This window comes from Carcharhinus amblyrhynchos, chromosome 6 (genome assembly GCF_965287045.1).
Source record: "Carcharhinus amblyrhynchos chromosome 6, sCarAmb.v2.hapA, whole genome shotgun sequence".
Lineage (NCBI taxonomy): Eukaryota > Metazoa > Chordata > Chondrichthyes > Carcharhiniformes > Carcharhinidae > Carcharhinus > Carcharhinus amblyrhynchos.
The window spans coordinates 56,257,976-56,281,220 of NC_137329.1; the positions used below are offsets into that span (position 1 = coordinate 56,257,976).

The following is a 23,245-nucleotide window of genomic DNA, read 5'->3' on the forward strand; positions in this document are numbered from 1 at the left end:
ATGGGGGCAATAGCATAGTAACAATGCTCCTAGCAATCCAAACATCTGGGTGAATGCTCTGGATATGAGTTCAACTCCCATCACAGCAACTGAGGGAATTTAAATTGAGTCAATTAGCACATCTGGAATAAAATGCTAATCTTCTTAGTGATGATCATGAAACTATCAGATCGTCATAAAAGTCCATCTGCTTCAGAGGAAGAAATCTGCCAGCCTTAGCTGATCTGGCTACTCGAGACTCCAGTCCCACAGCAATGGCCTAACAAGCCACACAGCCAGATGTATGCGACTCAAGAGCAAGTAGGGGTGGACAATAAGCATTGACTTTGCCAAGAACATTTTGTTTTAAAAGTGCTCTGGGGTAGTTAAAAATAGAAAGACTTGCATTTCACAATGTCAGAACAATGGGCGGCATGGTGACACAATCATTAGCACTGCTGCCTCACAGGGACCTGGGTTCAATTCCTGGCTTGCGCCAATGTCTGTGTGGTCTGCATGTTCTCCCCATGCCTGCATGGGCTTCCCAGGTGATCTGGTTTCCTTCCACTGTCCAAAGATGTGTGGGTTAGGTTGGTTGGCCATGCTAAATTGACCCTAGTGTCAGGGAGATTAGCAGGGTAAATATGTGGGACCTGGGTGGAATTGTGGTCAGTGCAGACTCGAGGGCCAAATGGTCTCTTTCTGCACTGTAGGGATTCTATGATTCACATCAAGAACAAGTTTGTTCCTTTCGCATCATATCAACAGCTATTTCCACATAATTACAGAACTCCCTCCATGCAGAGCTCTAATCATCTGCCCACTTTTCTGCTCTGAGCTGCACCATTCAGTTCAGTTAACATTCAAATAGATAATGTGCTGTAACTCTAACAGGTTGCACATGGTACGGGATGAAGTTTCTTACCATTAAATCAATAATTACAAATAACGGTTCAATCCCCAATTTGAGAAGAAGACTGCATCCAGTAAAAAATCAACATTATTTTGTAAAGTTTAGCGTTCTTTTATTTCTTCATTTTTTTAATATTCATTCATGGGGACATGGGCACCACTGGCTAGGCAGCATTTATTGTCCATCCCTAGTTGCCCTTGTTCAGAGGGCAGGTTAGACTAACAACATTGCTGTAGCTCTGGAGTCACATGTAAGCCAGACCAAGTAAGGACAGCAGATTTCTTTCCCTGAAGGACATTAGTGAACCAGTTGGGTTTATCCTATAATTGACAATGGTTTTCAGGGTTATCAGTCGACTCTTAACTCCAGATTTTTTTGAATTGAATTCAAATTCTGTCACTTGCTGTGGCAGGATTCGAATTCAGGTCCCCAGAACATTAGTTGAGTTTCTGGATTAATAGTTTAGTGATAATACCACTAGGTAGTTGCCTTCCTGAATTAAAGGCTTATGGCTTTGAGAAGCGTCCATACAAATTCGGGATTGGTTGAAGTGAAAGAAAGAGTACATGAACCTACATCTCTGACCTACATGGCAATGGATAGCCATTATGACTGCAGCCACTGAAGTAACTTCTGAAGCATAGTCACTGTTGTCATGGAGGAAAGATGGCAGTCAATTCTGCCCAACAATATTGAACTAGTGACCAGGTCATCAATACAATCAATAGAGCATGTCAAATCCCCCCCAAAGGATAAGCGTAGATATTACTAAAGTGAATCTGAACAGAAAGAAAGCCACATTATGTGCTACCTGAAGTGTGGTCTCAATGGATTCAGGCATACAGGAATATAAATTAACATCTGTTTGAAAGATCAGAGATGCAACTATAATACATGGCAACCAGGAACCAGGAGATGGGGCATAGGGAGGGTACCTTGCTGCATGAAAATTAGTATTAGAGTTTTATATTTGACATTATATGTATCATACGCACAATTAATTATTGATTGGTACAAGACACTTGAACCCAATATAACAAACAACACATTGTCATACAAGGATCTGCAGTCTTAGCTGTGATATTTTATTTACCTTTCTCACATGTGTACAGAACACGCTCATATGCATGTCCCTGAGCTCCCTGTGGATTGCTCCTGCAACTCCCTTGTCCTCCTGCTGCTTCAGCCTCTCCTTATTATAGATTCTTGCAGATCTCCAACCAAGTGTGGCACAAGCCTGTGGGATTTAGTATGCATTGACACTATCCACACTACAGGGGGTACTTAGAACTCTTCAAAGTCTTCTTACTTCGAGCATTTTGTCCGGCTCCCTCAAGCAGCCTTACACAATACTCCACTGCATTTTGATGGAAGCTGGTAGCACGTTCCCTGCGCTGGTCAGTTTGATGTTGACGAAAGTGTGCAGCGCAGTCAGTGGGCATCAGCCATTATGCACAGCGCATCAAATTCCAGATGGCCAGAGTGAAAGCCTGGCTGTGGAATGTGTGATGTCCACAAGCTGGTGGCTGCCATCAGTGCTACTGATATGAGATGTGCCTGCCAGGGCGAGGCTCATTGAAGGACATACATTTAATGAGAAAAATAAATCATCAACAGTTCTTTCTGAAAGCCAGAGTTTGATGTGCATCAAACAAAATGAGAAGTTTCTGCCAGTTACTTGCAAGTACCCTTGATCTTCAGGAATAAAACAGATGCCGGAGCTTTCGTATTATGTGCTTTGTCTCAGCAAGTGAAACTTTGGTCTAAAGTTAGCTGTGGAGCTGCAGCAGCAATTTCTAAAACTGAAACCAAGTGTTGGAAGAGTAGGTGTGTTGGTATCTTGTTAAAGAAAAGAGAGGTCAACCCTATGGGTGTGACCCTTTTCTCTAAACTGGAAACTGGGAGTGACTGTCACTTTAATGGAACTTAAAAAGGGGATGTGAGTGGGAGGCAGAGAGGAAAAGGCTGTAACAATTAGTGATTCGCCACACCTCATATTCCATTCTATGGGTACCTGTATACAACTTGTGGGGAAATTTCAAGTTATAACTATGGCCAGCCCCATTGCTGCAGCCAAATGTTAAAAGGTTAGTTAGAAAATGGGGCCAAAGAGATGGAAGGGGAGATTCAAATTAAGCCCAATCACGATCTCTATATGAGGGACAGACAAGATCCAAGCTGACAGGATGAGGCATTGCACCCCCTACTGGGCTTGATCTGAACTTCAACTTAGCCTAAAGGCCAAGATGGCTTTGAAAAACTACATCAGATAAAACTTCGGTTTGACCCTGATCCTTTACTCCAACCTATCTTAGGCAAACCAAGATGGCAGGTGTCAGTACACCTCCAGTACTATGGACTAGCCTCGTCCCCTGTCTGATCATGGCTTCACTCCTGCCAGGTCCTGAATTGGTGGTATTAAAACACAAGTCCTTTCCCTTCCTTTACCACTGAAGTGGAAATTGATTCACAACAATGCAATTGTTGTGGTATTTGATCTTTCTGCGCACCTTAGCAATGACTGTTACGCTACATTCTGCACTCTCTCCTTTCCTATTCTATGAATGGTATGCTTTGTCTGTATAGTGTGCAAGAAACAATACTTTTCACTGTATATTGATACATGTGACAATAATGAATCAAATCAAAATAAATGCACCTTTAGGTGCAATGAATGCATTTAAATTGAAGACTTCCATCAACGGTTTTTGCAAATATATATAATCCAAAGGTGACATTTAGAAGAACTAGGACACAGGGTCTTCCTGATCATACCTGCAAATGCACTGTCTCCTTTCCTTCTCCCCTATGTATTCTATGAACGGTATGCTTTGTCTGTATAGCGTGAAAGAAACAATACTTTTCCCTGTTTGCCAATACATGTGACAACAATAAACCAAATCAAAACATTCAGCATTCCCTACAGCACTGAATATTAAAAGTCAAGATGCAACAGGAAACTTCACACATCTGAAGTTTTTCAAATCACTTTTTACAAAACAGTTGGTGACTAAACTAAATTCAGTTGACTGTTAGGCTAATCATTTGATGCACACAGCCTCGATTCTTTGCTTAAAAGAGAGTATGAGTTAGCTTTCTGAAAACCCTGTAGATTTGTGCTTGGTTTGAAAGTAACCTCGTAGCTTGCTTGTGTCCCCGTCTTACCAGCCGTCCGATAACCTCTTCCAACAAGAAAGCATTTTCATTCACTCACAGTCAGGCTTGCCTTCTTATTTCATCTCATCTCATCTGCCTTTAAGCACTGAATTTTCCAACACTCCAAATTCTGCTACTGTCCTCTTTTCTAAAATGAACAGACATCACCACAGGGAAGATCACTATTAAAATTTAAAGCATCACTGCCCATCTGAAGTATTGGAAAAATTGGATTTCAGGAGCTATGTCCAATTTTAGTCAACGAGAAGATAGTCCTGGGGCACGTGAATGTGAAGATATGAGTAGAAGTTCACAGATTAGACTGGACAATACAGAACTGGGAAAAGACATGGCCCAGCTTCTTAATGTGCCAAGAGACCTGTGACATTGTGCCCAAGGGCCTTGTGAGCGAATCAGTGACCAAGGTCAGACTTGACTGATAACATGGGTTTGAATGTTAGAAGGAGACTTATATGTAATATTCTCTTTTTTTAAATTCATTCATGGGACATGGGTGTCACTGGCTGGCCAGCATTTATTGTACATCTCTAGTTGCTTTTGGAGGGCAGTTGAGAGTCAACCACATTGCTGGGGCTCTGGAGTCACATGTAGGTCAGACCAGGTAAGGAAAGCAGATTTCCTTCCCTAAAGGCTATTAGTGAACCAGATGGGTTTTTCCAACAATCGACAATGGTTTCATTGTCATCCGGATATTTTTTGAGTTCAAATTGCAGCATTTGCCATGGTGGGATTTGAAGTCCGGGTCCCCAGAATATTGGCTGAGTTCCTCCGCTCACTGCATTTAAGTGGAGAATGAATCCAGTTTTAATCAGGAGATTTTGCGGTAATTTCAGACGTAGGTGTTGTTTGTTGTAGCACAAATGTTGTGTTCTTTAAACTAAAAGTAAAGTTAAAGTGGAGTAAAGTTTATTTCTTAGTCACAAGTAGGCTTACATTAACACTGCAATGAAGTTGCTGTGAAAGTCCCCTAGTTGCTACACTCTGGTGCCTGTTTGGGTACACTGAGGGGAGAATCTATCAATTCATCTAACACGCACATTTTCGGACTGTGGGAGGAAACTGGAGCACCCGGAGGAAACCCACACAGACACAGGGAGAACGTAAAAACTCCACACAGTGACCCAAACTGGGAATTGAACCCTGGCGCTGTGAGGCAGCTGTGCTAACCATTGTGCCACCATGCCTAGGCATCACTTGCAGTCCTGTAGAGTCCATCCACTGCACTGTTGACTCTATCCCTTCAATCTCTAACTTAACGGCTGACACGGTATTCTCAATACTCACTCTAATACTGAAACAGCCACATTAATTGCTCAGTCTCTCAGCCACCAAGTATTGCCCACCCTTTTATTGCTGCATCATCCAAGGCAATTTTACTATTATAATTGATCAATTTTGAATTGTAACAATATAATCAAACTCTAATATTTTGTTCATGTACTAATTTTTCATTACTGAAGAAAATTTTGCAAGATTAAAACGTGCATATAAAATACCTGCAGCATCTTTACCAACACATACATCCACTTATCTTTGAGTGGTCACATTCCTTTAAATTTATCCCTCATCCATTGCATAAGAAACTTTTTAACTTATTACATGCCATTTTCTAACACCCCCATAGTGAGCTCCCAGGGCAGGAAGTCACAGAGACTACAGCAAATAAGTTGGCCATGAAAGCTGGAAGGCTCAGTGCTAAACTGTGGCTGCATTAATGCAGTGCTTGACTAATGCTTGTTTGGAAGGTCTAATGGAAAACATGCACACTAATCTTCCAAATCCAACCACTGAAAAAAAATGTTTACCTGTGAGCATCGAGTCCATGTCTGTACTGTCATAATTCACCAATAATAAATGAGATAACATTGTTATGAGTTCTCAGACATTTTCTCGATGAGATGCACCACTAAACAACGATGTTGCCAAGCTGCCCAACTACTGTAAGACATGGAGCCTTCAGCCCAGCAGCAACAAAACTGTCTCAAGTATATTCCACCTCTCCAATTCCAGTGCCTGGAGGGAACTCAACATCTCCTTGAATGACGAAGGACTGAATCACAAACAAAACCCCGCTTATCTTGGTGTTACCCCTGACTGGATACTGACATCTAACACACATCTGAGCAAGACAGCAGCAAAACTGAAAATGCAACACAACCTCCTCAGCAATCTTGCTGGCTCTTCATGGGATGCAGATAGATAATCAAACCTTAAGGACCTCAACTCTTGCTATTGCCTACTTGACTGCCAAGTGCTGTGCACCAGTATGGTACAACTCATCCCAAACCAGTCTTGTAGATACCCAGCTTAACACGACAATGTCTCTGGTACTCTCTGATCAACATCACTCCCCTGGCTCCTGGTCCTGAGTGACATCCCATCCGCTCGTATAAGGAAGAAAATTGTGACAAGAAAGGTCTTGGAGATGGTTTAGATCAACCCAAGCCTGCCACTATACAAGGACTTTATGAATCCGCCTGCTGCATGCCTCCCATCATGCCAGCCTGTATGGCTAAGACCACAGTGCCAAGAAATAACAACAGAGGTCATACAGCAGCAGGAATGAACCAAAACACCACCATTAAAAACCACTTCCTCATCACACAGCCCACCCTCCCAGCTTCAACCTCCATGTCAACACTGGGCACTCGCCAACCACTTCCAGACTGGCCAAGACCTTTGTGCAGCAAATTGACACAAGTGGGGCCTTGCAGGACCCTTCACTGCAGCTGTGGTGCACCCAAATCAATGATTCATCATTAAAGACTGTCTCCTGACAAAATTCAGAGAAGGGTTCAGACAGCCCCATTTAGTCACTGCGGAAGCTATTGCCTGCTTGGTGATTACTGCACACGCTTGCTTTAACACACTAAGCATGCAGAGGGGAAAGAGAAGGAATTGTTCTCTGCTATCAAAATCTGTCAAAAAGGGAACTCTCTCCACAAAGAGCTCCAGTCTCAAGTCCATACCGTGACATTGCTGCCTGGGGTGACGTTGTACCCTGTGCCACAGTTGGTACAGAAGATGGTTTAAAATCCGCCGCTGTGGTATTCGACCGATGAACACTGGCTATCTTGGCACCTGCCCTGCAATAATGAGGAAACAGAAACAGGTTACAGTTCATATATCCTTGGGCTGAAGGCTGCATTCCACTCTTTTTATTAGAGAATTCCCAACATTAAACTGCTTATTTATAGCAAGGTACTTAAAAAATCTCATTGCAGTCAGACAGTCTTGGTTTTGTGTGACAGAAATTGGGTTTGGCTAATTGACTAGTTCTTTGAGGAGTTAAGTATTTTGATTAGGTCATTAATCTGGGTTAGGTTGATTGGCTATGCTAAATTGACCCTAGTGTCAGGGGGATTAGCAGGGTAAATATGTGGGGTTATAGGGGCTGGGTGCGATTGTGGTCAATGGACCAAATGTCCTCCTTCTACATTGCAGAGATTCTATGAACATTGTGGATAGGGAAAGTCTGTAGATGTAATCTTTATGGACTTCCAGAAGGCATTTGATTAGATTCCAAAAAAAGATTATTAGCATACATGTATGGTATTGCCTGCAGCTTGTGGTATGGATTGGACGGGTAGCATGGTGGCACAGTGGTTAGCACCGCTGCCTCACAGAGCCAGGGACTTGGGTTCAATTCCCTGCTTGGGTCACTGTGTGGAGTCTGCACGTTCTTCCCTGCTTGGGTTTCCTCTGGGTGCTCCAATTTCCTCCCACTGTCCAAAACACGTATTGGTTAGGTGCATTGGCTACACTATAATCTCCTTCAGTGTACCCGAACAGGCGTATACAGGAGTGTAGTGACCAGGGAATTTTCCACAGTAACTTCATTGCAGTGTTAATGTAAGCTTACTTGTGACACTAATAAATAACCTCTAAAAACTCTGAAATTGGCTACAGGGTAGGGGACTGAGGGTAGGGAAAAAGAACATATACCATGATTGCCACGGTGTAAGAAGTGACGTTTACTCAGAGATTTGTACTTGGGATTCAACCTTTGAAGACATTTATCAATGTTTTGAGTGAAGAAAAAGAGAGGCTTATATTCAAGTTGCACAGACACACTGATAGATTAAGTGGGTTGTCAAAGCTGTGGCAAAAGGAATTCCACAAGTGTAATGTCATATACACATCAAACCCAAGAGTGACAAATCGGACTATTTTGATCACACTAAGAAACTACAAACCGTGAATGTTTATGTACACACTAACAGTTAAAACAAGCTTAAAACAAAAGCTAATGAAATGATGTCCTCCATCTAAAGGGCAATGGAACAGAATACTCAGGAAGTGGTGCTTCACCTGTACAGAGCCTTGGTCAGACCCTATCAGCTGATGATCATATCTTAGGAGGGATATACTGAACTTGAAGCTGTAGAGCCCGGAATGGTGCTGGGGCTTAAAGGGTTAAACTCTGAGGCCGGTATGATTAAAGGAACAATAGAAGATCGCTGTCTAAGACCTATCAGCCGCCCTGAACTGAGGGCAGTGGAATCAGGCCGTATGACTCTCACTGAACAGATATAATGAAGATTACATTGTATTCTAGCACCTCAGAGTGCGACTAGTTCTACGTAGAACAGCTTAAATACCTTTGCACCATTTGTAATGGCCACTTTGAAATGTTTGTAATGTTCTTTCAGGCACTTTACAAATAAAGTATATTTTGTCAGAAAAGAAATCAAACTGAGGGGCTGGAAAGTGTGCAGAAATCCTTGGGCTGTATGGTGCACATTAAATGTCCACAGTAAATATTACATGTATTATAGTTGTATTGAAACACCTTATAATGCATATAATCTATGTAGAAAACCTGAATGTCACTGAATTTTCTGTGATCACCATTTTAAAATGTTCTTTTAGATATTTTATGAATAAAGTATGCATTTGGGGGGAAAAACGGGTTAAGGGCTGATCTAATCAAGATCTTAAAAGGACAGAAGAATTCACTTAGGTAAATAATCACAGAATCTCTACAGTGCATAAGGAGGCCATTCAACCCATCGAGTCTACACCAACAACAATCCCACTGAGGCCCTACCCTCGTAACCCCACATATATACCCTATGAATCCCGGGACACTAAGGGGCAATTTAGCATGGCCAATGAACCTAACCTGCACATCTTTGGAATGTGGGAGGAAACTCATTCAGACACAGGGAGAATGTGCAAACTCCACAGTGACCCAAGCTGGGAATTGAACCCAAGTCCCTGGCGCTGTGAAGCAGCTGTGTTAACCACTGTGCCACCGTGCCACCCCAGCAACAACTTCATCTGCTGGGGGTATCCAGAGCACAATCTTAAAAAAACATTCAGGGAAATCAGGAAGCACGTTTTCCACAGAAAGAAATTACAGATCTGCAATCCTCTCCCAGAAGTTGTGAATGCCGTGTCAATTGCAGCTGAGATTTTTGTTGGATAAACAAACCTGGATTTTAAGTTGGGCCAACTGCATTGAGGCATAAATCAGCCATGGTCTAATTGAATGGCAGAACACACTTGAGGGGCAGAATGGCAGAACAGGCTTGAGGGGCTGAATGGCAGAACAATGGCAAACAACTGGAAACGCCTCTGACAGTTACGGGACCAGAAGATTCCAATGGTAGGCCATGGGGCACACGGTAAATCCTGCTCAGGGACAATCTCCAACATTACAATGCACTTGCACACACATATTACTGAAAAGACTTTTGGATGAGGCCTTCTTACACAAAAATGGTTTAAATTCCATGTGTTCAAAATCTTCCTTCCATTGAGTTATTTTCAGTGCAACTGTTTTTATGGTGTGAGGTGACAAAAACTGATTGCAGCTTAGGCAGGGCGGATTTCGAATGGATTCGGGCTTTGCAACCAGAAGTGAGAAAATATTCTGCACATTTACCTGATTTAAAAAAAATGGATTAACCAGCCAGTAGAAACAAAGTGGCAAGTGGGGTTTTGCTGTGAGATCATATACCATCAGAGAACCCAGCACGGTGGCACAGTGGTTAGCACTGCTGCCTCACAGCACCGGGGACCCGGGTTTGATTCCTGACTTGAGTCACTATGTGTGTGGAGTCTGCACTTTCTCCTGTGTCTGCTTGGGTTTCCTCTGGGTGCTCTGGTTTCCTCCACAGTCCCAAAGGCGTGCTGGTTAGGTGCATCGGTCATGCTAAATTCTCCCTTAGTATACCTGAACTGGCACCAGAGTGCGGTGACTAGGGAATTTTCACAGTAACTTCATTGCAGTGTTAATGTAAATCTACTTGTGCCACCAATTCATAAACTTTTGAACTTTAAATTGGGTTTGCCAAAATTGACAATGTTCATTGACCAGCAAGAAGAAGCATTTGATAGCAGTCAGGGTGAGGGGACCCTGCTTCGATTTCTCTATTGCTGTAAGGTAAAATATAGTCAAGCCACTGCCCTTCCAGTGGTCTCAGAGGTTACAAAGCTTCCCTCTTTTCACTTCCTCCCGCCCTTCTTCTTGCGCCAGTCGTCTTCCAGGGAGTGGAGAGGAAGCTAAACTCCAGGCACTCCACAAGCTCAAGTGAATCCTGCTTCCACCCGATTGTCTCACCAACACCTCTTTCACCTCCCCACTTCCCACAGCTCTTCCAAGTATATCCGACTGGGAACCCATTCCATACATCTCACTATGTTATTGTGGGAATATACCTATTGATGGGAATGGAGGTACAGGTAGAGGGTCGGGTTGGGGGAAACCCAACTCACAGTGCATCTGTGCAACAACAACAACTTGCATTTATATAGTGCCTTTGACGTAGCAAAATATCTCGAGGCACTTCACAGGAGCACCATCAAACAAAATTTGACACCGAGGCACATACTGTGACCTCGAGTCAGCTGACCCAAAAGCTTGGTCAAAGAAGTTGGTTCAAAGGAAGATCATAAAGGAGGAATGAAATTGGAATTGCAGAGAGGTTTAGGGAGCAGCTGAAGACATAACAACCAATGATGGGATGAGAAACCAGGGACGGACAAGAGGCTGGAATGGCAGGAGGGCAAAGACCTCAGAGAGTTGCAAGCTTGGGAGAAGATGACAGATATGGGGGTGTGCGGGTGGCTGGCGGGCAAGGCTATGGAACGATTTGAAAACAAAGATGTCAAGTTTAAAACTGAGGTAACTGTTGAATCAGGATGTATGGTGGCGAGGGCAGGGGTGCAAACAGATAGGTGCCATTGGGATTCAAAACTTGTGCAATGTCCAGTGCCCATCACTATCAGGAAAACATGTGGAGTGATATTTAAGATGGGTGAAGCTGCAAACCCATTTAAATATAACAGAGCCCGGGATGGGACAGCACGGTAGCACAGTGGTTAGCACTGCTGCTTCGCTGTGCCAGGGACCTGGGTTCGATTCCCGGCTTGGGTCACTGTCTATGTGGAGTTTGCACATTCTCCCCGTGTCTGCATGGGTTTCCTCTGGATGCTCCAGTTTCCTCCCACTGTCTGAAAGACTTGCGGGTTAGGTGCACTGGCCATGCTAAGTTCTCCCTCAGTGTATCCAAACAAGTGCCGAGTGTGACGACAAGAGGATTTTCACAGTAATTTCATTGCAGTGTTAATGTAAGCCTGCTTGTGACTAATAAATAAACTTTAAATTATTGTTCACTGTGATATACATTGAAAAAGGCAATTCTTTCAAGGAGTGAGCGACTGTAGCTCACAACAAGCGGTGCTAGGCCAGCTCAACAAGATAAAGACAAAATACTGTGGATGCTGGAATCGGAAACAAAAACAGAAAAATGCTGGCAATTCTCAGCAAGTCTGACAGCATCTGAGGGGAGAGAGAGTGTGCGTAAGATATGTTCAGCTCTGACAAAGGGTCAGACTCGAAACGTTGGCTCTATCCTCTCTCCTCAGATGCTGTCAGACCTGCTGAGATTTTCCAGCATTTTTCTGTTTCAGTCCAACAAGACAGAAGAGCCAATCTCGGAGAAAGTGCCCTGCAAGTCTTTTTTGCTTTACTTAAAGAGTTGGCAGTGGTTACAGGCAGTTTTTAAGGAGCTGTGGAGGGGATCATGTTTGTCCTCCCCCTTCCAACACTCCCCCCCTGATACACAATCAACATAGCCCCCAAGCAATTGGTTCAATTACAGAAGAATGCATTGAAACCCTTGAGTCTGACATTTCACCACCATTAATGTTCCATGCAGGTCATTTCTATTTGAATCTGAACAATGCCCACAAACCGATTGGAACAGTGGATTTGCTTGTTTTCAAGAAATGGGGGGGATGAAGAACAGACAACTGAGAGCCACTTAAAGCTGGCTGGCTGCAGAGATGGATGGGAACCATGCAGTTCCGAAAGAACAGGGAGTCTGGCCACCTTCCGTCCCAGTTTGAAACTGTGCATTGTGGAGAGTTTCTATCGAGCTCAGCTCCGTGCACTCTCCCTGCGGCTTCCCCCTCTTTTCAGGCATTGGCATTTTGTTTAGGTTTTGTATCCGTCGCCTTTTGAAGCTTCCCCTCACCTGCTGAGTAAAGGCTTTGAGACTCTGAGCGACTCACTGTGGGCAAGCGCCTCAGCAACTGAACTGTCGCTAGAAATACGCTTCCTCTGGGAGGCTTTCTGCAAATCCAAAATTCTGCAATGGAAAGGCAAAAATAAACACGTCAGCTATGAATTTAAGATTGAGCATGTCAGAGAGAGTGAGAGTCCGAGAGAGAGAGAGAGAGAAACAGACAGAAAGGGAAAGAGAAAGGAAGAATAAGAAAGAAGGAGTGAATGCAAGAAAGAAGTTTGAGAGAGAACGTAAAAAGAGTGAGTGGGAGTGAGTGAGTAAGCTCGAACAAGACAGAAAAACTGGGACAGAAACAGTGAGAGTGAGACTTATGAGTGAGCTACAGTTAAGAATTCGATGCAGAGTTTTGTGACTGATTTCTGGCCACATGTTGCCTTAGCGGTTTTGTTTATTGCCAGGATTACTAATAGGGTTGAGAAAATGATTTCAAAAGCTTCCTCTCTGACCTTGCTTTGACCTCCTCATTTGCAGTTTTCAAAAATAGGCAGAATTTCTCCCAGGCAGTAATTGCCAGGATTGTCTGTCCTTCTTCTTGTAAGGAGGTTTTCCTCTCTGTCTTCCCATTACAGTGCCAAGGAATGCAGTGTGAGCAGAGTGAGGTTACGTGGTGTTCTTTTGTCAATCTCCCTGCACAGCAGGCTCATAACTGACACTGGGAAACTGGTGTTGCTCCCGTTGGTGCCAGAACTCCCACTCCTGATTACCATGTGGAATTGGTCAACGAGTGGAAGCCAGGCCACAACAGGCCAGGATGTTGCTCTGATGCCCAGAGTTGTCAAATAGGATGCTGGCCTCATCTTGGGGCTGATGTAGCAACCCCAGAAACTTGGGCAAAGAGCCTGAAAATTGCCTGCATTGTGGTGGGAGGGGTGGAATGAGATTCCTGGAATGCACTGCAGGCATCTCTCTAAACCAACAGGATGTTGTGTTTAACAAGAACAAGACATGCAGCCCTTAGAGACCCAGTATAGCCATGAGCTGCAAGTCCAAAGCGTCTTGGCACTGTCAACTCCCATCACTTTAACACAAATATCCACCGATCTGGGCACCCCTGAAGTGCAATCTATGGAATGTAAGCAAGGGTAGGGAGCACTGAGGAGGGGCAAAATAACCCCCTGTAGTTCCATAAGTAGCACTCCTGCCTCAAAATCAGGAGATTGTGTTCAAGGCCCTCTCCAGGTATGCCAGCACCTAATTCGTCTCTGGTGCAGTACTGAGGAAGATACTGCCAGAAGTGCTATCTTTCGGATGAAAGGTTGGTTAAACAAAGGCATGGTGGCACAGTGGTTAGCACTGCTGCCTCACAGCGCCAGGGACCCAGATTCAATTCCAGGCTTGATCTGTGTTGAGTTTGCACATCTTCCCCATTCTCCCACAGTCCAAAGATATGCAGGTTAGGTTGATGGCCATGCTGAATTGCCCCTTAGTGTCCAAAGATGTGAGAGCTAGGGGGATTAGCAGGACAAATACATGGGTTCTGGGGATAGGGATGCACCTCCTTCTGCACTGTAGAGATTCTGTCTCCCTATGAAGGCCTCATCCACCCTCTCAGGTGCACATAAAAGATCCCACATCATTCTCTAAAAATAAAGCAGGAAAATTAGCCCTAGGGCCTTTAACAATGCTTGTCATAATTGAAAACAGATTATCACTTTGCTGTTTCTGGGACTTTACTGTATGTAATTTGGCTGCCAAGGCTTCCTGTATTACAACAGTGACTACACCAAAAGTATTCCATTGTAAAGCACTGAGATCATGAAAGGCACTGCATAAATGCAACATCTTTCTTTCTTTTAACCCGCATGGTGATGTTCTAGTGTTTTAAGAACATAAGAACATAAGAAATAGGAGCAGGAGTAGGCCATCTAGCCCTTCGAGCCTGCCCCGCCATTCAATAAGATCATGGCTGATCTGTTGTGGCTCAGTTCCACTTTCCCGCCCTCTCCCCATAACCCTTAATCCCCTCTCTTATCAAGAACCCATCAACCCGCTTCTTAAAAATATTTAGCGAGGCAGCCTCCACCACTTCAACGGGCAGAGAATTCCAGAGATTCACCACCCTTTGAGTGAAGAAGTTCCTCCTCAACTCCGTTCTAAACCGCCTCCCCTTTATCTTGAGGCTGTGCCCCCTAGTCCTACTGTCTTTTTTGAGCGGGAAGAGTCTCTCCACCTCTATCCTATCCATCCCATTCATCATCTTATACGTCTCAATGAGATCTCCCCTCATTCTTCTAAACTCTAACGAGTACAAGCCTAGTTTATTCAGCCTCTCCTCATAGCTCAATCCCCTCAACTCCGGTATCAGCCTAGTAAACCTCCTCTGCACTCCCTCCAGGGCCAAAATATCCTTGCGCAGGTGCGGCGCCCAAAACTGCACACAGTACTCCAGCTGCGGCTTCACCAATGCCCTATACAGCTGCAGCAAGACCTCCCTACTTTTATATTCAATCCCCTTCGCTATGAAGGCCAGCATCCCATTCGCCTTCCTGACCACCTGCTGCACCTGCAAGCTGGGTTTTTGCGACTCACTCATTCACCTTGCTACAATCCAAATAAATACACAGCTCGCACAGGCTGGCTACAGTACATACACAGGCCAAACTTGCTCCTGGACTACATTGTGCAAGTTCTGTGGCACAGGAGATGGTGTCATTGGCATGTCCCTCAATTAACAAAGACAACAACTGGCTCTGCAACTCTGAAATGGAAGTAGGTTTCATGTACCCAGAGCCCACTTTCTATTGTTCATAGGCCAGTTATCCTATTTTTGCTACACTTTCACTTGGCTGTGTGAGGAAGTTAATCTATTCATCCAGAAAGTCATCAAGGCTCTTTGACGACACCTCTGAACTTGCTACCTCTACCACACCACTAGATAAACACAATGGCTGCATCGGAACACCACAAACCATCCTGATCCAGCACATAAATCGCTGTCCCTTCGAATGTGGGTTAAAAATCTAGAATTCTCTACTTAGCAGCCTTGTGGAAGCTCCTTCACTACATGGACTGCAGTCATTCAAGAAGACTGACAAAGAAGCCTTCTCAAGCTCGATAAAGGATCAGCAATAAATGCTGGCCTTGTTAGAAATATCACATCCTGAAAATGAAACTTTCAAAAGCTCCTGATGTCCACAAAACATCATTGGCGCTGCCACTTGCTCTTATATATGTATGTAGCTGGTATATAGAATACCTGAAGAGAGTGGAAAGATGACACCAAAGCACAGGCAAAAGAATGACAGTACCTCTTCTTCACAGGAAAAGGGAAGCCAGAATGTGAGGAGAAGAGAGACTTCTTGTGACGTCTGGTAAGGGCTTCGCTGTCAGAGTGAGGGCTAGTAGGACTGAGGTGGGAAGGGGAAGGAGGGGAAGGAGGGAAAGGATGCCAGAAAGAGGAGAGAACACAGGAGAAAAACAAGAACAGTTTAATTGGAAGCTCCAAGGTGTGACAGATAATGAGATAAAAGGCAGGAAAACAGGATTGAGGCTCAATGTCATTCACCAACTTGACAAAAGCACAGTTCAACATTCTCTGAATTTTACTCCACCTACCACTTAGTCTTATTCAAACTCACAGATTCTGGATTCATTTACACACTGGACATTTGACCCAAGTGCAAGTGAGAATACATGGCTGACTGAACCTGTATGCGAGATGCACAAAGTGATCAAAAGGAAAAGACCAGCTTGTCCATCAAATCCACCCATACAGCATCACGGAGTCATACTTTTCACCCATTCCCCTTCATTCAACAACGTAACTTCTTTTGAGTAAAAAAACAAAATTACAATTTGGATGAGATAATCCAGTAAATCAGTGCTTGGAAATTAATGTGAAGAGGCCCACATCTTATAGCAAGTTGCACATTGAAGTGAGGAAATATCACTCACTGATCCTTCAACACCAGCAGGCTGACACCCCTCGCCTCCCTGACACCGATGACCAGCCCCGATTGCTAGCCTCCCTCTCTCTGTTACTTAACCCAAATGCAAAGTGGCAGCCGGACCCCGCCCAATGAGGCCCTGTCCCCGTGGCACTGCCCAATGCCTAGTGGGCAGTACCAAGGTGCCCCTTGGGCATTGGCACTTTACTCCTTGGGCAGTGCTAGGGAGCCCAGGCTAGCACTGCCAAGGTGGCGATGCTCAGCAGGTAATTCTCCCTCCCCCCCACCAGCAGCAGACCCTCTGAGGGGGCCTCAATGGCTCACCTCTTCACTCCAGTGGGGTCAGGCCGTCAGCTCCTTGCAAGCAGGGAGCTACTGTGTACCCCACTGGAGTGAAATACTCCTGGCTCGAATGGGGTGAAAGAAAGCAAAAGCAGCGCAATGGGCTGGGAGGATTGCCCCTGTTATGTCTGGGGGGGCAAGTCTAAATTTAAAAAAAAAATCCAAGCTCAAACTTAACACAGGCCTGGGTGCAAGAAACCACGGTAAACCTGACCCAATGACAATGTTCCTAATATAGCTGAAAGTCAGGGCCAGCTTCAAGTACAGAACGTTAACCTGGAGTGAAAAGAAGTGTATAGAAAATTAAAATTCTGAGGGGTTTTATAAGGTAAATGGGAAGTGAGAGAGATGGGGTAGCTATTTTTCATTGATTTCCCAGTTGGTAAGCATCAATTTAAGATCATGCCCAGAAAACCAAAGGGAGAGGGAATGAGGGGTGGGAGAGGAAACACTCGACCAGAAACAGGGGAGTGTGGGAGGGGTGGAAATAGAATCCACTGTAGTCTTCAAAACAGAAAGGGAGTAAACACTTGCCAAACATGTGAGAGGCAATGAGCTGAGAGAAGAGGAGTGGGATCAAGTAAATGATATTTCTCAAAGAGATGGCAGAGGTAAAATGGGCCAAATGAATTAAGTGTGGAAAAGTTCAAATATTTGAAATAAACTTTTTTTGCTTTTAAAAGATGAAAACTCTGGACTCTGCAGCGAGTCTTTGCAGCACTTTTTCCGCAGAAAACGGATTCTTGAACATGGCAGAGACCAGTCTAAAAGCTGATTGATAGGGTGAAGTTGCTACCCTGTACTCCAGTACCCAATGCAACTTTGTCACAACCCTGCATAAATAAACCCAAAACTGTCCTTCACTGGTTGAGATGTGACAGAGTTCTGCATATCCTCCCCACACACGCCAGACCTGCAATGGCTGTTACTTTCTTATCGTTATCTTATCAAGTACACTCATTAAGCTCTCCTGATAGAAAGCACTGACTTTTCTAAAGAATATAATTATCTAAAAAGTATGCTGCCTCATGTGTCACACTACATGCCAGCTCCCAACTAAGTACCCGATTACAGGCTGGCACCCATCCACCAGCTTCGAGATGGGGCACTACAGGTGTTTGTTTCTGAACGATTTGCCCACTATTAAGTTACAGATGTGAGGGGACAAATAAGTTTATTTATCAGTGTCACAGTTAGGCTTACATTAACACAGCAATGAAGTTGCTGTGAAAATCCCCTACTCGCCACATTCCAGCGCCACTTTGGGTACACAGAGGAAGAATTTAGCATGGCCAATGCACCTACTCAGCACATCTTTCAGGCTGTGGGAGGAAACCGGAGCACCCAGAAGAAACCCACGCAGACACAGGGAGAACGTGCAGTCTCCGCACAGATAGTGACCCAAGCCGGAAATCAAACCCGAGTTGCTGGCACTGTGGGGCAGCAACATTAACCACCAAACGGCTCCTTCAATGCTGAAAATGGGCCAGTGCCTATGACAAGGCTGACAGGCTGGAGGGTAAGAGGTCTCACAACACCAGGTTGAAGTAGAACAGGTTTATTTGGTAGCAAAAGCCACTACCCTCTTGAAAGGGCAGCGCTTCAAAAGCTAGTGGCTTTTGCTACCAAATAAACCTGTTAGACTTTAACCTGTTGTTGTGAGACTTCTTACTGTGTTTACTCCAGTCCAATGCCAGCATCTCCATACCCTGGCTGCAGAGAGAGAGACAGGCCATTAATATCTCTGATACTGAGCTCATAATTGCTGTACATTCTGTTTGAAATAGCTGTCACTTCTGTCATTTTACCAGTAATACTGCAGGGTGTTTTTCGAATAACCAAACCAAGGGATAACTTTCTCCTGGAGCAAATGGAAGGGTTGCTGGCCACTGCCTGTATGGGTTCATCCCTGGCTAACAGCTGCTTTCAAGCAGATGTCCCATTCACATGTTTATACAGCGAGGCCCTGCAACAGTCAACTGCAATTTCTTCCCTCCACTATCATCACTCAAATGCTGGAGCATTGTAATCTTTTGAGGAATGAGTTCAATGGGCATGGAATATAAGAGGAATTCCGAGCAATTAGTCATTGAACATAAACAGTGTAATATTTTTATTAACACTGTTCTGAGTTCTTTGCAGATCTGATCTTAAATGCTTCTTACTGAATCCTACTGTTTCTTCCTATGAGCTTCCCAAAATGATGAAGAGGGTGAAAAAATAGAACATGCTGCTTTCAGGTTTGAGACTTCTCGAAAGCGTTTGTACACCTATGCATGCACATGCACACATTATACACAGGCACATGTGCACATGCATAGACATGCGGACATATGCATATACACATGCACACACATGCAAGGGCACACTGATCCCACAAGAATAACCATCTGATCTGTAACAGCTGCAAGGAATTGACAAACAACAAGGCTGAGTAAATGAACAGGAGATTTATTTGGGAAAAGCAAGTATATACATAGGACAGCGATAAGAAAGCGTATAAACTCAACGACTCCCAGACTCCAACTCACAACTCGCAACTCTAGCTGTCAACTTCACCTGTTAAACAATCACTTCTCCACAATTGGCCTGATGGGTCATCTGACCCCTGATAACTCCTCCTCCTCACCATCACACAATCAAATAAAAATTCTCAGATGATTCCAGAGAAGATTTTCTCTGGACATGACCCCAGATTCTCAATCACAGACTGTGTTGCTGATCAAGACGGTATGATCCATGCCCAATGTAATCGGAGGCATCGTCTGTATTGTTGTCAAAAAAAGGCTGTGACGTTTCAAAGGTGCAATGGCAGGTTTTGCAATCACAGATGACAAAAGAAAAAAGTCATTGCTTTGCCACTATGGAGGTGAAGAATTGGAAAATATCTTTGAGGCATGCATTCCTGCACACAATGAAAATGACTACGACCTCAACAAAAATAACTGTTTGAACAACATTTAACATCCAGGAAAATACATTAAATGAAACAACTGCAATAATGCACTATGCAAGAAGCAAGCAAGAAAGACAACTAACCAATACTGCATGTGGTTGAAGAAACCAGTAACCAAATGAGAATTTGGTGAGATTGAATATGTCAACCTAAGGTTGTCTCTTTACTTGGGCTGGAGGAAGCTTTGGACTGGAGTTCCTCAGAGGTCGCTGCTGGGACCCTTGCTTTTCCTGATATAAACTAATGGTCTTGAACATGGAGTAAAGGGCACAATTTCAAAATCTGCAGATGACACAAAACTTGGAAGCTTTGTAAACTTCTGTCTTGTTGCAAACCTCATAGATGTTATCTGCGAGGGCTTCTCAATTTGAAATGCCAGTTCATGGTGTGTACAGTTTTGTTTTGGAATGGTGTGATGAGTCACGTGAAATCCCCAGTGAGAATACCTAGCCCAGTTGTTGTATAACAATTACTAAAGACTATTTGTTAAATGAAAGAAAACACAAATACACACGTAGAAGACTATAATATTTTGAAGACAATTAAATACATGAATTAATAAACACAAAGTTTATATAGAAATTACTTCTTGTTCTAAAATATATGCTTGAACTTGTTAAGACTACACCAGTACCAAACAACTTTCAAATTAAATAAATCTATAAATCAAATCCAGCTTATAGTAACCACACAGTACAAGGCAGATGACATCTTTTCCTGGTCCTGCAAAGATATTTAAACTGCCTTAACAAAGGTTTCTGCATTATCTTGGCTCTAAGACTTTTTAGATGTAAACTGGCCCCTCAGACTCTGATCTGTAAACTAGCTTTTCAGGCTCTTAAATGTAAGCTGACCTCTCGGCTATGAGATGTTAGACGGGTCTCCTTGCTTCTGAAGGTGCTGGCAATTATACCCTCTTTGATTCTTCCTTCTGTGTATTTGGGTTCTCTGCATCTCTCACATGCCGTGACTCTCAAAATTACTCTGTATATCTCCACCAATCTCTTAGTCATCTAAGTAAGCTGTTTCTCGTGATAGGGCTTTTTACATCTTATTCTGTCTGGATGCCTGTTAATCGCATTATTGAGAAGGATCACATCTTGGGCAGAATTTTCCCAAAAAAAACTAGATGTCATAATGTCGAGAACATCAGGGCGATCCATGCCGGACTGCAATCGTTCCATATTTAGTCATTTTTTTGGAAGAATCATGAGTTTTGTGCCGGTACTGTGGGGGAGAGGCCTAAACATGCCAGTAAGCCCAGCTGCAAAACACTGGGGTGCCATTTTGGAAGGGTGCTCCAATCTCTCAGTGCACTGGGAGAACCACTCCCTCTGCCACAGACATTGAGATTCCTCCCATCGGTGGCATGTCTCATCAACCCGAGATAGATTGTCACATCAGGGCCCTCCCAATGGGTCCCCCTTTATAGCTCCCACGTCCTCCCTATCATGACCCCCACATGCCCCCTTCATGTTCCATCCCTGCATGATCCCCCCTGCATGCCCCCCCCCCCCCCCCCCCCCCCCCAAATTATAGCCCCCAAATCCACTCAGGCATCAGCCCTTTGGCACTGTCCATGGCACACTTTGATGGAGGGTTGGGGAGGAGGGGGCTCTGTGTGCGCATTGTTTTTCAATTAGTGTGTAATTACAATATTTATACTTTTTAAACACTTCGTTAATAATTTCCACATCTTTACCTGAATTAGCTCTAGCAATATATGTAACCCTTTACTTGTTAACTTAAAGAATTTCCTGATTTATTTCTTGCACTGCACTATATACAGTCATATGTGTATTAAATTGGCAATATCACCTCCTTTTAAGTTTAAGCTCTGTTAGAATCAGCTCAGGAGTCAGTTCACCCCTGTTAACCTGGTGGTAACACAAAACAACATTCCCTGTTGGAATGGACTTAATCACACAAATGGGGTTGTACACCAGATCAAATACTAGTTGTCAGCAAGTTGCAGAAGTACCTCCCTTGACCCTGTGAAAACCACCCAGCTAGCCATGGATGCAAGCCCAACTGACTGAGGTAGAAAGACAAAGCAGGTAACCTTGCAATCGTTGCAATGCCAATCAGATTGCTAGTGACTGTAGAGCAACTTCATTCACAAATACAGAGTGTAGTACTCTCAATCACACTGGGCACCTCACACTATTATCTCTATTTGTACGGTAGTGAGTTTGAAGTCATAACTGATTAAGGACCACCAGCAGGCTTGTTCAACAAGCCACACAGCAAGCCCACCCAATTAGAGCACTAGATATATAAACTACAAGAGAATGAATTCCTTGTTGTGTAACGGACAGGTAAGCCAAACCTGGCAGACTATCTTCCACAATAGCCACTGCCAACAGTCAGTCCTACCAGCCACAAAGAACAGATTGATGAATAACTCCTTCACTACATAAACATAAAAGCAGGAGCAAAATAGCTTGAACGAGCTGATCTCAAAATAATGACAAGACAAGATGAGACGGTACAGCTATGTATGACTGGAATTGTGCAACTGGAAAGGCATGCTTGAGAAAGCGTCTACAAACAAAATTACATACGCACTGTAAGGTCTTCACAACATTCAAAATGTGCTCATCTTTACAACCACATCTGATCTTGTGTTATGCAGCAACTGTATCGTCATTCCACAGTCACAGAGGGAACAGCGCACAAAGGTCACAAGGGGATTATCACAACCAAACAACTCCTTCGGGAAAGGTATGCTTCCCATGAATTGATTGGATGGTAGAACAGCAAAGTGTTTGCCATGACAAGCTACAACAATGGTAAATCTGAGACCCATGAAAGATCTCTAAACTACCTCCAGGGCCCTGGATTGAAGATTTGCGCCCTGGTGAATACCTCCAGCTAGATATGTCCTCACACACCCTATGTACACATCTTCCAGAGTTACCCCAAGGAGTGAATGACCAACACATACAAGAATGAGAACAGAAGGATCGAATGAAAATAAGTGCAGAAGGAAACATGAAATTTAGAGCTACACCGCTAAACCAGGAGTTAAGGTACTTTTGAAATGTGATTGTGACGTTAGAAAGCAAACAACCCCTTGTGGTGCCTGGCTATTCGCCGTGACCAACACCAAAGCATCAATGGTCACTGCTAAGCACAGTCCATAAACCATCACACAAAAAAAGTCACTCCTCAGAGCACTGAAAACAGCATTCAAGATCTTGAATCCATTTTAGATATCAGCAATGAAGGCAAAGGATTGGAGTTAATTGAGAACACACCTGATGTCAGACCATACCCTACTCTTGAAAGATGTCACCATACTTAACAGACTGCATTATGAAATGAACTATTTTCATTGGTGAACAGATCTTTCCTCTCATTATATATGAATGAATGTATTAAGTTAATAGAACCATTAAAAGACGTAATTGTGTTACTGGTGAAGTTTTAAAGATTCATGTTATGTGTAAGT

General features: G+C 43.8%; 1 protein-coding gene across 3 annotated transcripts in view; it reads right to left on the minus strand.

The window, feature by feature from the left end:
* Positions 1-23,245, minus strand: part of dgkza (diacylglycerol kinase, zeta a) — a 475,544-nt gene that overhangs the window by 116,786 nt on the left and 335,513 nt on the right. For all 3 annotated transcript variants that reach the window (XM_080190495.1, XM_080190494.1, XM_080190493.1), the window contains 3 exons: positions 15,855-15,953; positions 12,556-12,669; positions 7,039-7,155 (listed from right to left, as the gene is read on the minus strand). In XM_080190495.1, the coding sequence (XP_080046621.1) occupies positions 7,039-7,155; positions 12,556-12,669; positions 15,855-15,953 (330 nt within the window). The remainder of the gene's footprint in view (positions 1-7,038; positions 7,156-12,555; positions 12,670-15,854; positions 15,954-23,245) is intronic.